Source organism: Vigna radiata, chromosome 3 (genome assembly GCF_000741045.1).
Source record: "Vigna radiata var. radiata cultivar VC1973A chromosome 3, Vradiata_ver6, whole genome shotgun sequence".
NCBI classification, from domain to species: Eukaryota; Viridiplantae; Streptophyta; class Magnoliopsida; order Fabales; family Fabaceae; genus Vigna; species Vigna radiata.
In genome coordinates, this window is record NC_028353.1 from 3,149,559 (window position 1) to 3,167,308 (window position 17,750).

At 33.1% G+C, this 17,750-nt stretch overlaps 3 protein-coding genes across 11 annotated transcripts; all 3 read left to right on the forward strand.

The window, feature by feature from the left end:
• Nucleotides 1-297: 297 nt before the first annotated feature.
• On the forward strand, nucleotides 298-3,161 carry LOC106756748 (protein FAR1-RELATED SEQUENCE 6). 3 transcript variants are annotated; one of them, XM_014639308.2, is made up of 3 exons: nucleotides 298-607; nucleotides 867-977; nucleotides 1,062-3,161. In XM_014639308.2, exon 3 carries the CDS (start codon nucleotides 1,065-1,067, stop codon nucleotides 3,033-3,035), a length of 1,971 nt encoding a protein of 656 aa, XP_014494794.1. In that variant the 5' UTR covers nucleotides 298-607; nucleotides 867-977; nucleotides 1,062-1,064; the 3' UTR covers nucleotides 3,036-3,161. The 3 variants fall into 3 exon arrangements, with proteins under 3 accessions (XP_014494794.1, XP_014494793.1, XP_022634862.1); XM_014639307.2 differs by having other exon boundaries at nucleotides 298-525; XM_022779141.1 differs by having other exon boundaries at nucleotides 298-977.
• A 654-nt stretch (nucleotides 3,162-3,815) lies between these two features.
• On the forward strand, nucleotides 3,816-7,814 carry LOC106756897 (pentatricopeptide repeat-containing protein At1g12300, mitochondrial-like). The gene is made up of 2 exons (XM_014639495.2): nucleotides 3,816-7,333; nucleotides 7,417-7,814. The coding sequence occupies exon 1, from the start codon at nucleotides 3,870-3,872 to the stop codon at nucleotides 5,496-5,498; it is 1,629 nt and encodes a 542-aa protein (XP_014494981.1). The 5' UTR covers nucleotides 3,816-3,869; the 3' UTR covers nucleotides 5,499-7,333; nucleotides 7,417-7,814.
• Nucleotides 7,815-10,976: 3,162 nt separating this feature from the next.
• On the forward strand, nucleotides 10,977-17,750 carry LOC106757275 (DTW domain-containing protein 2). 7 transcript variants are annotated; one of them, XR_001375508.2, is made up of 4 exons: nucleotides 10,978-11,899; nucleotides 12,951-13,027; nucleotides 13,318-13,369; nucleotides 16,577-17,748. XR_001375508.2 is itself a non-coding variant. In XM_022779145.1 (3 exons), the coding sequence occupies exons 1-2, from the start codon at nucleotides 11,161-11,163 to the stop codon at nucleotides 13,320-13,322; spliced, it is 744 nt and encodes a 247-aa protein (XP_022634866.1). In that variant the 5' UTR covers nucleotides 10,977-11,160; the 3' UTR covers nucleotides 13,323-13,369; nucleotides 16,577-17,750. The 7 variants fall into 7 exon arrangements, 3 of the variants coding, with proteins under 3 accessions (XP_022634866.1, XP_022634865.1, XP_014495398.1); XR_001375509.2 differs by lacking the exon at nucleotides 16,577-17,748 and adding an exon at nucleotides 14,090-14,953; XM_022779145.1 differs by lacking the exon at nucleotides 12,951-13,027 and having other exon boundaries at nucleotides 10,977-11,899; nucleotides 16,577-17,750.

A 17,750-nucleotide genomic window follows, 5' to 3' on the forward strand; every position in this document is an offset into this window, starting at 1 on the left:
TATATAAACATTTTTCTAGAAATTTAAAACAAAATTTTACTATTTATCAAGTAATTTGAAAAGAAAAAAATATATTCAACAAAGAAAATAAGATTGAATCAAACTTATTTAATAAAATATATTTAAATTTAAGTCCATTAATTAGTCATGTAAATGCTCCATTAATGAGTCATGTAAATGCTCCATTAATGAACCATGTAAATACTGTAAAGAGAAAAAAAAAAAGATTGTTAAGGATAATAGAAAGGTATAAAATATTTTTAAAATAAATTAAATTAATAGAGAGGTACACTTGGGGAGGTGGTGTAGGGATCAATACCCAAGATTAAATATGCTAAAGCCAACAAAGAACAAAAAAAAGTCTGAATAGATTAAAACAAAAAAAAGCCCTAAAACTTTAGAAACGGTGCGTCAAAGCCCTTTCCTTCTCCCCCAACAAAAAGACGGTGCTTTCAGAGTATCAGAGGAAGTGAAGACTAACATTAATTAGGGTAGAGGCCAAACCAGCACCATTTTGAGCTTTGGGTATTTATGAACTTCTCTCTTTTTACTCTTGTACAAAAGAATTTTCAGTTTCCTTGTCCCTTCAAGAATTTTACACGTCTTGGTAGGGCAAATTCTGTAAATTTTTTAGTTTTTTTTTTTTTTTTATAAACTATTTTATCTGATCCTGTATTTGATTCTTGCTTGTAGAATTGTTAATTTGTGTTTTGAATAGCTTCCGCAGCAAAATACTTATATGTACTGTAGCCCTCATCCTGCTGCTAAGAAGTTATTTTCTAGATCTGAGTGTAATTTAAGTAAACAAGGTTAAAAATTGTGATCACATTCCCAGTCACAGTTTCATAAAGATTTTGATATTGTAGGAAATTACGGATAAATGTGAGCGGTGGTCATCATTGCAGTTGCAGTGACTCTGAAACCCTAGGGGTTGTGGCTGAAATACTAATTTCAGTCTGTTTCTTAAAACCTTGCAGGTAAGAAATGTAATGAATTTTAATTACATGCTTACATTCCTAAATTCCTGGTTTTGAATTTTGACTAGGTTGCTTTTCCTGTAGGAAATGGGTGAACGATGTCATTCAGATGCTCCGTTAGATACTATTTCCAGTGGGAGTGAGGAACACTTGATCTCTCTTTTACCAAAAGAATGTAAGATTGGATCCATTAGTTTGGATGAAAATGATGATGATTATCCTGTGCCACGACCTGGAATGATCTTTAGGTCAGAAGCTGAGGCAAGATTGTATTACACAAAATATGCCGACCAAATGGGCTTCAGCGTCAAGACTAGAACCTCAAAAAGAGGAGGCGAAGGTCAAGTTAAATATTTGATACTTGTATGTTCCGAGAGATCAAGAACTGGTATTGATGAATCAAAGAAACAGTATTGTACTGCTAGGATAAATTTGACTTTACGTAAAGATGGAACCTATCAAATTAGTGCAGTTACTCTCGGTCATAATCATGAATTGGGTTCTCAGAGAATTACTATTAAGATGAAGTGTATAAGGAAATTGGATCCAGAAGTTATTGACATGCGTGTTAAGAAGATGTCAGAGCAAAATAATTGCGGAAATTACCTTCAGACAGAAAGACAGTGGATTAGAGAAAATGGAGATGGTGATGCCCTTCAGAAGTATTTGGTGAGGATGCAAGAACAAGATAGAAACTTCTTCTATGCAATTGACTTGGATGATTTGTTCAGCGCGAAGAATGTATTTTGGTCCGATGGAAGGAGTAGAGCTGCATATGAATCTTTTGGTGATGTGGTGACAGTTGATACTACATGCCTTTCCAATCACTACAAAGTGCCACTTGTAACTTTCATTGGAGTTAACCATCATGGGCAATCTGTACTGTTTGGTTGTGGGTTGTTATCATCTGACGACTCAGAGTCATTTGCTTGGTTGTTCAAATCATTGTTGCATTGCATGTCTGGTGTACCCCCACAAGGAATCGTAACAGATCATTGCTGCATGGCCATGCAGAAAGCAGTTGAAACCGTATACCCCTCCATTCGACATCGATGGTGTTTGTCAAATATAATGGAAAAGCTTCCCCAACTAATTCATAAGTATGCTAATTGCAAGTCCTTAAGAGATCGTATGCATAATGTTGTCTATGACACACCAACAACAGATGAATTTGAGGGAAAATGGAAGAAGATTGTGGAGGATTTTGATCTCAAAGACAATAAATGGTTGAAGGAATTGTTCCTTCACCGACATCGCTGGGCTCCTTCCTTTGTAAGAGGTGGTTTTTGGGCTGGAATGTATACTAATCCGCAAAGTGAAAGTAGGCATGAAATTTTTGACGGATTTATAAACCAACAAACAACTTTGAAGCAATTTGTTGATCAGTACAATAATGCCTTGCAGTATAAGGCTGAGAAGGAGTATATAGCTGACATACATTCATCCAGTAATAGTCAGACTTGTGTTACCAAATCTCCAATTGAGAGGCAGTTTCAATATGCTTACACTCATGCAAAGTTTCTGGAGGTTCAACGTGAATTTGTTGGAAAGGCTGATTGTAACGTCTTTGTTGCTTGTGAAGATGGTTCTATTTGTCGCTACAATGTGATAGAGGATATGATAACAGAGGATAAGCCTAAGGAGTCCGTGGTCGAAGTCATATATAACAGGGAAGATTGTGATATAAAATGCAACTGTGGCTTGTTTGAGTTTAGAGGTATACTTTGTAGGCACTCGCTTGCAGTACTATCACAAGAGAGAGTAAAGGAGGTCCCGTGTAAATATATTTTAGACAGATGGAGGAAAAATATTGTGAGGAAGCATGTTTTTATAAAAACCAGCTATGGTGTTGTGCATTTTGAACCTCAAGTGCAGAGGTTTGATCTGTTATGCAAACAATTCAATAATATTGCTGCCGCTGCTGCTGAATTTGAGGGTACAAGTTCTTTTGTAAAGGATACCCTATGTAACTTGAAGGAGAAACTTGAGTCATGGACATCGTTACCGATAAACTCTTCTCTTGTGGATGTAGAGAAACACAACAATATGATACATTGAACATGGAGATTTTAAGGATAAAATATTTTTTGAATTGATGTAAATATGACTAACTTTAGTTGCAAAAGTTATCTTATGGATTTTGATTATCATAATTCTATAATTTTTGAATGGTTACTGTTGATACTTTTTAATGAAATGGATTTAACTAGTTCTTGTGCAATACAGCCGGACGTACATAAAGAAAATATAAGATGCTTTAGCAACTGTAATAAGAGAATAAATTAATATTCTTGCAAAATCTATTTTAGCACAAAATGCTAAAAGCTTATAGCCTCGTTTTGAACTGTTATCAAGAAAAAGCAACAAATAAAGACAAAAATAGGAGATAGATTTAGTGACTTTTTATTTTAGGTTTTCATTTTAAAAAGCACATCTTGTATCTAAAGTTTTGAGGTTTTCTTCATTTTAAAAGCTTAACTTGTATTTAGACAACTTTATAATTTTTAAGACATTTATAATTTTTTAAGCTTAATTTGTATTTAGAGAACTTTATAATTTTTAAGACATTTATAATCTTTTAAGACATTTTAAAAAAATTTAGTGAATAAGATTAATTTAAATAAAAGACATTTAAAAAAATAGAGAATGAGATTAATTTAAATAAAAGATATTTTTAAAAAATTTAGAGAATAAGATTAATTTAAATAAATATATTTAAATGTCTTAAAAATTATAAATTCTCTAAAAACAATTTAAGTTTTTTAAAATATAGAAAAGCTGAAAACTTACCAGATGTGCTTCTTAAAATGAAAATCTAAAATGAAGAATTTCATAGTATTGTTGGGTTTAGGGTTTCCAGAGCTGTGAATACTATTGTTGTTTGCAGGAAAGATGTGGCTCTCCAAAAGTTTAAGGTTTTCACTTTTTCCTACCCATACCAAGCTTCCTCCTTTTCTTCCAATCCTCACTTCACACTTCTGTGCTAGCTCTCGTTCCCAAACCTGCTTACACGACGAAGCCATCTCACGATTCAATAGCTTGCTTCATATGCGCCACGTTCCTCCCATTTTCGAATTTGGAAAGATTTTGGGATTGCTTGTGAAGATGAAGCGTTATACTACTGCTGTCTCTCTCATTAAGCAAATGGAGTTCAAGGGAATTCTCTGTAACCTTGCTAATCTCAGCCTCCTCATGAATTGTTTCTTTCACTTAGACCAATTGGCCTTCGCTTTCTCTGTATTTGCCAAGACTCTCAAACGGGGTTATCATCCAGATGTCATAACTTTAACTACGCTCATCAGAGGTCTCTGTGATAAGGGTGAGGTCGAAAAAGCACTCATCCTTCACGACAAAATAGTAACACTAGGATTTCGGCTTGACGAATTTGCTTACGCGACTCTGATGAATGGATTGTGCAAAATAGGAGAAACTAAAGCTGCCATCAAATTGTTCAGAATGATTGAAGGTCGATCAAGAGTAACTTACAATATAATTATTGACGGTTTATTCAAAGATAAATATACAAAAGAAGCTTATGATTTATATTCTGAAATGGTTGTCAATGGAATTTCTCCTGATGTTGTTACCTATAATACTCTAGTTTATGGCTTTTGCTTAGTGAATCAGTTAGAAGAAGCTTTTGGTTTCATCAATGAAATGCTATCAAATAGCATCATGCCAAATGTTTATACCTATAATATATTGATTGATGCATTATGTAAGCAAGGAAAGCTAAGAGAAGCCAAAAATGTGTTGGGTGTGATGGTGAAAGCTTATGTGAAACCTAATCATTTTAGCTTTAATGCTTTAATGAATGGGTATTGCTTAGTTAACCAAGTGAAGAATGCAAAACAATTATTCAATGCAATGACCCAGATGAGAGTGAGTCCTAACGTTCGTAGCTACACTATAATGATAAATGGACTCATAAAGAACGATAGGATGGATGAGGCTATAAATCTTTTTCAGGAAATACAACAGAAGAATATGGTTCCTGATACAGTAACTTACACTACTCTTATTGATGGATTTTGCAAATATGGAAGAATAACTTATGTTTGGGATCTTATAGATGATATGCATAATAGAAATCAACAACCAAACACAATCACTTACAATTGTTTGTTAGATGCTTTATGCAAAAGCTATAATCTAGACAAGGCATTTGAATTATACAACACAATGATGGAAAATGGAATTCAGCCTAATAAATACACTTGGAACATACTTCTTGATGGAATGTGCAAAGGGGGAAAACTTGAGAAGGCACAAGAGATCTTTAAAGATCTTTTAATTAAAGGCTACCCTTTAGATGTATGTAGTTATAATACTATGATCAATGGTCTTTGTAAAAAGGGTTTTCTTGATGAGGCATTGACCTTATGGTCCAAAATGGAAGACAATGGTTGCTTGCCTAATGTAATAACTTTCAAAATAATGAGTAGGGCTCTATTTGAAAAGGATGAGATTGATAAGGCAGAGGCATTTCTTTGTGAGATGGTGTCTAGAGGCTTGTTGTAATATAAAAGGTAAAACATCATTTACTAGCGTATTATCTTCTTGCAACTTACTTTCCATGCCGCATATTGGACGTGGAGTTGATATAATTTTTTTTTATTTTTTTTATTTTGTACCTTGCATTTTTGATTGCTATAGAACTTCTGTTTTCTTTGACATTGCATTTTTATTGTAGAATTTGTTTAACATAGGGGTTGAAATGAATGATTTCATTGTCTTTCTATACCAAAATGGTGACATCCCTCACTATGTCTAAAATCTTGATGGCTTTTTTATTTTTAACCGTTTGATATTCCTCATTCACGTTCATCAGAGCCCAAATATGTTTTTTCTTTACGGCTTTCATTATTGTAGAAATCACATTATCATAAAGAAATATAGTTTAAGTGTGCAAGGAAATAAGTTTGGGGGACGAGGAAGAAAAACAGTGGATTTACTTGGGACAACTCCAATCCCCATGATAATAGATAATGCACAGCTATTGATCATGTGGTGGGGAAATTGTTGGGCAAAAGTTTCAAGTTCATTTTACTTCTAGAGGTTATCTACCACATAATAACATCAGTAAAGAAGCGTATTATCATACTATATTACTTCATTGATATTTTGATGTAACTCATTACAAGTTTTCTATTATTTAAATAAGCTTCAATCTAGTGAAATGAGGGGCCATTGATAAATCAGTGAAATCCAATAATATGCTCTTTGTTTACAAAATAATCAGTCTTGCTACTTAAATATTGCTGCTGTTAAACAGAGAAATGTTAACACAATATTGATCTTTGGCATGTAGGATCAGAAAAGCTATCTACTGGGAGATTGAACATAATGAAATGCAAATATTATTTTATTCATACTAGCAAAGATTTTATTTTTAATAATACATGCCATCTTGCTAAACAGAAGACTTTCTTTCTCTGCTAGTAATTTTCATGCTAGAAATTGTTTTGATCTCATACATGTGGATATTTACCGACCATGTTCTAGCATTTCTATAAATGGATACTGATATTTTTTTTACTCTTGTTGGTGATCATACTGGTTTTACCTTGTTTGATCAATTTTATTGAGTATGAAAAAACTCAGTTTCAGAAAATTGTTAAGTGTTTTAGAACTAATAATGATTTGGAATTTAAGACGAGTGATTACTTGGTTCTAAAGGTATTATATATCAAACTACTTCTATTGAAACGTCAAAACAAAATGCTCTTGTTGAACAGAAACACCAACATATTCTAAATCTTATTAGATTTGCTTTTTCAAGCTAATCTTTCTTATTAATTCTGGAGCTTTGTTGTTATTCATGCTGTTTTCTTGATAAACTATATTCCTACACCTTTCCTTGATAGTATCTCGCCTTTTGAGAAGTTATATGACAAGCTAAGTGATATTGTTAATATTAAGGTGTTTGAATGTCTTTGCTATATAAATAACATAAAAACTCAGAGAAAGAAACTTGATCCTATAGCTAGCCCTAGTATTTTTTTGGGACATAAAGAACACTAAAGGATAGCTTGTCACAGTATAAAAGTTTCCAGAAATGTTAATGATAAGTCTCCATTTGTTCATATTTTTCTAGACTAACTGTACTTTCTTGGGATTTCTTTTGCTTTTATTTCTTTATTTTAGGACAGATTAGGTTTTTCTTCAATAAATTGTAGTTTTTCTAAATCTTTGTTAATTTGGCATTCTTAGTTAGACTTTTGTTAGAATTTTATACTTGCTTGATTTTAAGATTTTTAGAAAAAAAAAAAAGAAAAGAAGGAAGAGGTGCAGCCATGAAGAATCTTTGGAGTCAAATTCAGATGTTGACAGCAGCTGTGGAGCTGAATAAACTTGTAATCATTGAAGAACACCTTGTACATTGCTTGACTTGTTGCCAATTGAAAACTTAATAGAAACCTACTGAATCAATACACAGGCAACTTGCTGCTGCCAAGTCAAAGAGAAAGAAACACTTTGAGTTCAAGCAATGTAACCTGCTCTGACCTGTTGGATTAGAGCTGAATAAAGGAGCTTGAAGAATCAATTTACCTGCTCACCTGCTAATTGAAGTACTTGTAGGATTAATTAGTGGTAGTTTAGTTGAACCAAGTGTAATCATTGATTTCTTACCTGTTGCAAACTGTTTTCCAATTTTCAAATATTTGTGTCAGCCTATATAAGGCTTATTTTCTGGACAGTTTTAACGTTTTTTTTTTTACAATTAGTATTAGTTAGTTTAGTTTTAGAGGGAGAAGCAGCTTTAGTTTTTGTTTTCTTTCAAGATCTGCACAATTTAATTTCTGTCCATTGGCTCCAAATTTCGTTTGGCATTTCAGATTTGTATTCTTCTCTAATCTCTTTTACTTTCGTTGTTTGGTTTGATTCAATTTCTTTACTGCTTTTGCTATTGGAATTAAGTTCTAAATCTGTTCTTCATCTTTGAATGCTGTTTTAGTTTCTTTACAATTCAATTTCATGCTTTATTGCTTCAAACTAACCCACTGTTTTACATTTCATATTTATGCAAATTTCATATAGTTAACTCTGATTTCAGCCTTGCATTTTTAGTGTTCCAGCACTGTTTCTGATTCAAGCAATTTTCAGTTCTGCACATCTGAATTTCAAATTGATACATTCTTTAGCTTTAGACAGATGATCGAAACAGAGGTTTGATTTCAATTCTGCACTCATTTCACAGCTTTGGCAATTTTAGTTTTAGTTTATTTCAATTGTTGTTTCTAATTTATTGTAATTGCACTTTCTTTGCATTCTAATTTCAATATGTTCTATTCAGAACTTCATTTCACTGAGATAGCCGACGCAGCTCATACCGTTTTTTCATTTTCATTATTTTTATTCATTGATTTTTTTATTCCTCCGCCAAATCCATGTGTATGTAATGTTTACTTCTTTACATTCTTAGTTTTACTTGGTTACGTTTAATCATCCATTATACCACTGTTTTCACGTTCAATTTTCACTGACATATTTCATCAAACAGTTTTAGGCACTCAGTTTTGTACGTTTTACTAAACCTCTTCCTCCTTCCATGTTTCATAATATGAGTTCCAAAGATGGGAATGTTTGATTTTTACTCCCAGCTTGAGGGGACCTCTCAGCAGTTATCTTTTAAAAAGGGTATAATAGTTTGTTTACTGTTTCTGCTTTTAACACAAACTTTTCAAATTAATGAGAATTTATCTTTGCGTGTCTGCTTCTTTTCTTCTCTTTTCTTCCCTGGTTATGACATTCCCGTTGGTTACTTGTTAATTCCAAAAGTAATATGGCTCTGCACTATAAAAAAATGAGTACGGTTCCGTATGATCCAAAGAGGAGATACATCATGTTCTGGAGTTTCATAGATCTAAATCTTCAGCACTACCAATTTTTTTTCTCTTACAGTATTTGTTACATTGTGATTTGAAGCCAAAAATATTCTAGCTAATGCTGATTGGAGACTAATTATTTTCTGGAAATTCTTTAGCATCAGTAGGCAAACTTCTACCCTGATATACCCATCTATGATCTAATGATTACTCTATTTCCTCTCACTTGTGTTCGTAGTTTTTAATCATAAATTTTACATATTCCAAATGACAATACCTTTGTAGTATGAGAATAAAACAACCTATTCCCTTCACCAATGACTTATAAAACTGATTTTTTAATATGCGTAAGAAACAGTTTTAATTATGAAAACATTGTATAATAAGTTATACCAATATCAATAAGGTAACACATTATGGTAGTACATTTTCTCAACGATGTTATTATATGGTAGAAAACCTGTAGAAGTAAAATGAACTTGAAACAAAAAGCTGGTAGTGTTTTAGATGTAGGCAGGGAGGTCACCGTTTTGGTCTCGACAGACAATGAAATCGTTGATTTTAACCCCTTTGCCAATCAGCTACACAAATTCTACAATAAAAATGCAATGTTAAAGAAAATGGAAGTTCTAAAGCATCAAAATGCAGGGTACAAAATATTATTTATATATGATATAAACTCTACATCCAATATGCAAAATGAATAGATGAGTTGCAGAGAGCTCACACAACTCTAATAAACGAGGTTTCAACTTTTATGATTCCAACAAGATTCTAGAGATCATTTCAAGAAAAAATGTCTCTGTCTTATTAGTCTCATCCTTTTCAAAGAGCTCTAATCATTATTTTAAAAGTTACTGCATTAGACAATACCCATTGTCTTTCATTTTGGACCATAAGGTCAATGTCTGATCAAGCAAATCCTTCTTACAAAGTCCATTGATCATAAACTATAATTACGTAAATTTAAAGGATAGCCTTTGATTAAAAGATCTTTTGTGCCTTCTCAAGTTTTCCCTTTGCACATTCCATCAATAAGTATGTTCTAAGAGTATATATCCATTGAATTCCCACTGAAGTAATTGTGTTTAGATGTTGATTTCTATAATGCATCTCATCAATAAGATCTCCCAAATGTTAACAAGTTTTCAAAAAGGAAGGTTTATTTAGTGCAAGCTATATGTATGGAGTCAAGGTTCTCACAGTATTTGTATGTAGTGTGTTTGTTGCAACATCATGACACATAAACCTCAAAGAATGTTGGGAGAGAGGACATTGGATCTTGAAAGGATTATGAAAAGAAAAGAAATAAAGGCATATGATATCTCTGGAAGTTCTTACCATGAATTAGTTCAGATAATCGCTCAGACCAATTGAAAACTTTGTCAGAACTACGTCCTGCATGCACATGCAATTTGTCACACTTAAATTTAGTTCTCAGTATAAACAACTTCACAAACTAGTTGGTGGGACCAGAGATTTTGTATAACCATGAATTAAAACTATGCAAGAGAAATTAAAACTAAACATAAGATCTACTGATAGTATGCCAATTAAAGATGATTTAAAGAAACCTTTGTATCTCAATTGTTCATTGTTCAAGCTTTACACATTTGTCAAAAATATTAAAGTTAATTAATATTAGAAAATAATAATATATACATATTCCAATGATTATATAATGTACAGAAAATATTTTGAAGCATTGCAAAATGTCTATATAGTGTATATATAAATATGTTTATAGTTTTTAAATTTAGACGTGAAATTAAAATTTATTTCCTTTTCAAATTTTGATAAATTTATATTCTCAAATTTTAAAAATAAATTAATATAATCTTTTTAATTTAATAATATTAATTTTTTTACGTGTGAAAAAATTATTTTAAATTAACTTTTAAATTAAAATGTGTGTTAAATTGTATAAATAATTCAAAAATTAAATTTAACATGTAAAAAAACTATAACACATTTATATTAAGATGATTATTTTGTTTATTTTTAAAATTTGGAAATTTGGAGATTAAACTATATTAAAAATAAATTCTAATTTACTAAAAAAACTCAATAGTATAATAAAATATACAAAATTCTCATAAAAAAAGTATATAGAAAGATTAACAAATAAACAGAGAATCACTTATAATAAACTAGTTTAGTACATATAAAAATTACATAAAATCTTAAAGTTGATGTAAATTGGATACAAAGAGGGCGTTGAAACCTAAAAGAACTAGTTATCTTACACTGAAATGTTCTTAAAGTCTTTTCTCAAATTAATTATTTTTTAAAGTTGTAATTTTTACATTCTGTGTTTTGAGCAGTGTGTAGATGGAGAAACAGCAAGTGTTGTAATGTTCCATTGTATGGAACCGGAAGCAGAAGACGTTCTTTCACCGGAGCCTCAGCGTCGCTCCATCTGCTCCAACTGCGACCGCCCCACGCGCGTCTGTCTCTGCCACGCGCTTCCATTTCCTCCTATTCAAACCGCCACTCGCATCCTCATCGTGCAACACCCTCACGAGGCTCGCCACAAGCTCTCCACCACACCAATCCTCAACAAATCCCTCCTCCGCGCATCCTCCGTCACCTCCCGCCGCCTCCGTCGCGGCCTCTCCCCAATCCTCGACCGCTCTCCCCCCGCCCTCTACCTCTTCCCCTCCTCCGCCTCCTCCACAACCCCCGCCCTCCACATCTCCGCCGTGCACCCCTCCGCCGACCTCGTCCTCATTGCTTTCGACGCCACGTGGCAGCACGCTCGCGAGATGGTGCGCGCCAGCGAGGATTTCCTCTCCGAGTTCGCCACTAGGGTTTGTCTGGACGTGGATGAGAGTGTTGGCGGCGGAAGCATCTATGACTCCGAATTGATTTTGCGGAAGGAGCCTTTCGCCGGGTGCGTTAGCACAATGGAGGCTGTGGCTCGGGCCTTGCGCGTGCTCGAGCCCAATGGGCCCGAGATTGAAGAGAAGCTGGTTGGGGTTTTGAGGGAGATGGTGAGGTTGCAGGCTGGGTTCTTGAAGCCCGTGAAGCCCAGGCCAAAGTTGTTGAAGAAGAAGACCGAGGGAAAGGAAAAGAAGGAGGGTTCTGTTCAAGGTTAGTTAGTGGTTTTCTTTCTCTCTGTTGAGGTTGCCTGTAATCATAGCATTTAGGTTAGTGGTTTTATGTGGTGAGTACATTTTTTTTTTTTTGTTTTTTAAGAAATGGTTATAGATGTCAATAGGTCAATTCAACCAAGCAAACTTGGTTTATTGTGCTAGTTGTTGATGTTTGGTAAAAAGAAGGTAGAAGTTATTATGAAAAAAATCGTTAAGATGGGAAACTCATAAAACTTTTGAGATTTTTAATAAATTTCAACTGATAAAATTCAAAAGAATGTATTAGAAGTGTCTTGCTGGTATTTCTCAATTTCCAAGGCTCTAAGATATTTGATACTATGGTGTGAATATTCATTACGCTGCATTACAATCTAGTTGATAGTTGAATGCCTCGTTATCAAGGTCATAAACTATTAGCTGATATCTGCATACTGACATTTGAACTCAAGATAAGAGAGTGTGTGTATTATTTGGAAGTCACGCTATGTCATTATTCTTTAGCATTTGGAAAGCGATAGAATATAGAAAGGAAAAAGGCGGGGGTGGAATTGAATTTCTATCTTCATTTGTGAGTGCATGTTTGGTAAATTGATTTTAGTTTTCTTGTGTGTTGTTGATGCGTTCGTACGGTGGCCTATAATTTTACACGATATAGTTTTGGAGTTTCACATTGCTCTCAGACCAAAATCAACGATTTCTTAATGAGCTACATTTTGTAAAACACAAGAGTGGTTCAAAACAAGTATTAATTATATTGAAAATGACACATAACGGTTATAGGAAGCTATAAATTATGTTGAAGTTATATCATGTGCAAACATCAAATAAATGGATGACCACGTTTTGCCAAATTAAGCTTTTGCACTTAATGTAGAAAGAGATTAATTTCCATCCTCATTCGAAAGAGAGAGTATTAATAATCATGGACCATTCCACTTCCGTTACCAACTAATGCTGTGGATGGTAATTAGAAATTGCATTAACATTTATGGCAAAAGAAATCTCACTGATAATCGTAACAAATAAACAATTTACATTCCCATTTGCAGTGATAAGCTAATGAAATGAAGAGGAATCTGGATTCACGGGCGGTGCCTACTAATGTTGCAGTTCGTCTCATTTTGAGGTATACATGAAATTAAAACTGTGTTGAAGAAAATATATGATGCAGAGTTGATAGTGAAACTGAAGAATCTTCATTGTTTTTCAATTTCTTCATGAAGCTTGGATTTCACATAGAAGAATTTAGATTTTGAGAATATGGGCTTCTAGGACTAAGTTGATTTGACTAATAATGTGTTCTAACTATTTATTCCTCTTGCTTTCTTTCAACACTTCACAAATGCATACACTTGAAAAATAGGAAAGGAAAATGCAAATTTTACTCATCAAAATTAATATGAATGTGGAGCATAGGTTAAGACATGAGAGGGGACTGCAGACCATTTTTGACATGCGACTTCCTCAGGTATATATATAATTTTTTCAAATCTCTACTCATTCTAATTGTACATGCCTTCTGAATATATTTCAATCTTCCCAAAGTTGAGGTGCTGGGCAGACTTCTAACTTATTGCTTAAGTAAGAGACGAAGTCATTGCATTTACAGAGTGTCAAACAAGTTTTTAAGGAAAGGGTATTGGGAGAAGTGAATATATATATATATATATATATATATATATATATATATATATATATATATATATGAAAGAGAGGGAGGGAGGAAAAGAGTTATATATAACTTGTAAGAGTGTAAGTTAATTACTTTTGCATGTAGATGTTTTTCCATGACAGTTAAACATACTATTTTGGAGAGAAGAAAAAAATGAAAGAAAATGATGATGAACGTAAGTCAAAATCAACTTAGTCCTAAAAGCTCATATTCTTGGTACTAGTCTATCACATAAGATACCGTATTCGTGATTTGTAAAAAAGGAAAAAAACACGATCAACTTCATGAAGGAAGGAACAGGGGAATTGGTTTCTTGTGTATATTGCACCAGGTACATACTTGATGGGATGATGATCTGTCAAAACTCATATCCAATATCTGTACCATTCGAAATAAACTGGGGGGCTTAATAGACAATTGATGGCAGAAAACTAGGATATACCATAGTTGTTCCAAGATAGACTCTGGCATCATAGAAGCGGGGTCTCTGATTCTGCTTGTTACAATGACTGGCAGATGAGCTGATAATTGATATTTAAAGCTCGGTTTCCATGAAAGCTCCAGAATAGCCCAACAAACTACAGAAGAATTCAAATATGCGCATTGGGGTCATCAGAGGATGACTAGATCTTTAGTTCCGGAGACATTACCATACTTGGAATTAGCCGCCAAAATATGGTAATGGACTAAAAATTGCCAGAGCCACCCATTCCTAACACATTTGACCCATTCCCTTTTAGTGAAAAGTTGGATCATTACTGACATGATCTTGGGTTGAGTTGGATATGGTTTGCAGAAAACCATCATTGCGTGGGTTTGAACGTGGCATACGAAATGGGTTGAGTTGGATTCACTTAGATGTGTTACCAAGGTGCGTGTATGGCTCATGCTCAGGAAGTGATGTGTGTTGAATGACGTCTTTATTGTGGGTTTTTATTATGGTTGTAGAGCAACCAGCATCTTATACCGTAATCCTAACCGGGAAGGGAAGTATAATCTAAATCAACATCTGAAGGAAAGGAATAATGAATACTTGATACTAGTCGAAAAGGAGATGCAGGTGCTTCTTTTGTGACTCCATTTTCCAAGTTTTGTAAAAATTCAAATCCCAAAGATTTAGCAGCAAAGTCTAGAATGTGATTACCAAGCTATACTTTTCCCAAGGAGAGGACTAATTCGAGAATAGAATCGGGTAACGTGCATGGCCACATCTTCTATTTTTTAAATTAGAGCTAATTACGATATAAATTAACATTTCAATCATCATTTGCATCTATCTACTTATGTATAATATTAAAGCTCTTATTAAAATTGTCAAACCAGCTTTTCAACTTTTGTTTATCTCTTTTATTTATTCTTTATTCAGTTTTCTCTTATTAACTTTTCAGATGTATATATACTTCTACTTTTATTAACTTTCTTCAGTTTCTTCTATAGAAAAACTGCACTTACATGAGGTTATCATTCATCATTAACACTGTATAATTTTTAAATAAGTCTACATCTTCGAGTATTTAGAAATGACACTTACCTTCACATTATTTTTAATACAGCGATACTCATCTTTTATTTTATTTATAATTTTTTTTTATTTCTTTTCATAAAAATGGATTTAATTTCAGTATTCTAAATAAATTAAATGACGTATAAAGTGAAAACACATGTTAGATGATGAATGTGACACGTGGAGAAAGCACCAAAACATATTTTATGTAACTGGCACGGTAGGAATGGCTTATTAAGTATGCCTAAAGCTAGAAAAAAAAGGCTGATATTCTCATTCAATTTATGCAAATTCTTTCGACACCTTCATACTTTTTGTCCAGCAGTACTCTGAAAATATTAAAATTTTCATTTCGTCCTTTCTAGAATAATCTAAAAGTAAAAACGATTTAGATTTAGATTGTGTAATTTGGAAGTAAAAATAACTTTTTAGATTTGTATTATCTAGAAACCATTATGGTTTTCAGATTATGTAATTATAGATTAATCACTTTTAATTTCTGGATTCACTTTTGAATTATGTACTAAAAGTATTAAAAGAAATTATTTCTAAATTATGTAATCTTAATCTATTTTTATTCTATACTTTAAAACTCGATGATTTTTTTTGGATAGTTCAATCCTGAAGTTTTCCAGACTTTGATTTCCAGTTTGCATAATTCGAAAAGTGTAAAATGGAAAATTTTATATTCATTGCCTTCAATTATATAACCTTAAGCAGGTTAACGACGTCTCCCACCTTAACTCAACTTGTAATGTTGAGATTCAGTATTAAAGACACTATTCTAAAATTAAAAGTTAAAAAACAAAATGTTGAACACTAAATTTCTCTATAAATATGTTCAATATTTTTTAGTATTTTTGGTTTTTTATTATATTGATGACCTTGTAATTAATAATTATACTTTTACTTTTCATTTCAGAAATTTCCTAAAACAATCAGTTTCAGAGATTGTAAACTGATTATTATATGTTAAGGTGTAACGTAAAACCTTATGGAGTATATGTATACGAGTCAAAGTTATTTATTTTCTAATTATTTACACAGCTTAATATTGACATCTTTATTGTATCTCTCTTTCATTTCCCATCACATATCATACTCGTTACTTAATTTTTTTCCTATCTCTCTTTTCTTTTCAAAGGTGTTGTGGGTACATCACTTGATGTTTACACTCTCGTAAAGCACATATGAGAAGTTTTAGGAACACTTTATTGCCAGTTAAATTTTATAAAAAGAATTACATAATTATGAATGCAGTCATTAAACAAAGACTCATACCTATATAATTTTTTTTTTATCTAATTTTCAATAAATTTCAATAAATAATACAGATGTGTTACGAAAGAATGTGTATCAATACATGTCATTAAAGATACAGCTAACATAGAATACTACACTGTTTCTGTTTTTTTCTAACCCCAATTAACATTTCATTCTGCAATCGTTATCAGTTTTAACTGGACAATAGCCTTCTTAACTCTGCTATTTGGTGCTAGGCTTGCTCCTGCTTTCACACTGAAGAGAAATGATCAATTTGATGTGAATCATACCAAACCAGTTGAAGTTGTTCTTGATCGCTACCATGCATATTGGCAATGTGCAGCCATAGAAAATTCTTGATGGTCATCATCACAAAGACAAAAGCATCCGCAGAAAAGGCAAACATTCCTTCTCCCTCCAAGCCCAAATGCAATGTTAATGTCAACATGGCATCAAGCAGAGAGTAGTTATGGCCAGGCTTCAACAAAATGATTATGCAGAGTGAATCAATGGTGAGAAAAACACATGTAAGCCATTCAGCTACGTCAGAAGACCCATCTTGGTGTTTCTGTTCAATTCCCGAAATCAGAAGGGACATGACCCGCATAACTATGAACTCTCCTATAGACTTGAGGAAGAAGTAGTTCTTGAACCTCTCGTATGCTGAAGTGAAGAAGCTGAAGAAGAGAAGAAAAAACACAAAGAGAAAGTGCACCACAATCACAGAAAAAACCACAAGACTTGCATGGTTATGGCCACCACTAACATGTGTTTTGTAAAGCTCGGTTTCCATGAAGAAGCAACATGCTAACATGAAGCTTATTAGACTGACTATGAAACAAAGTACACGCATTGGGGTCACCAGGGGATATACATTTTGTGCTAACCATATCTGGGGTGGGGTTGGATAAGCAATGTTATGATTAACACCCCTCCAATAGTAACGCAATACATGTCTAAAAGTGATTCTTGTTTGGTTTAGATTATGATTTTGTGGATTTGTAATGGCATGGCTATTTGAGGAGAAATTAGTAGAACCTGTTAAAGGGTTTTGGGAGCTGTTTCCTGGGTCAGGAGGAATGTTCAATGTAGAGTTAACCTGTGGTTGAACATTTGTTGAAGGTGAAGTTGACATGTATGAGAAAAAAAGGGACAAGATTGGGTTGTTTTATAATATTTAATGAAGGAAAACTCAACAACGATGTTATTGTTTCATCTGGACAAGGCCAAGGGGTCTTATAGTTGGAAAGTTTCGTGCTGTCAATTCTTTTAGAGGAATAAAGTATTCCCCCGTTTTGCTTAATTACTGATAAAGAAATGCATAAGGATAAAAGCAGTTGAAGAAAGTAATCTCGCTTTTCTTGAGATATGCTCAATGTCTGTGTTCACATCAGAACATTAAGTATCACA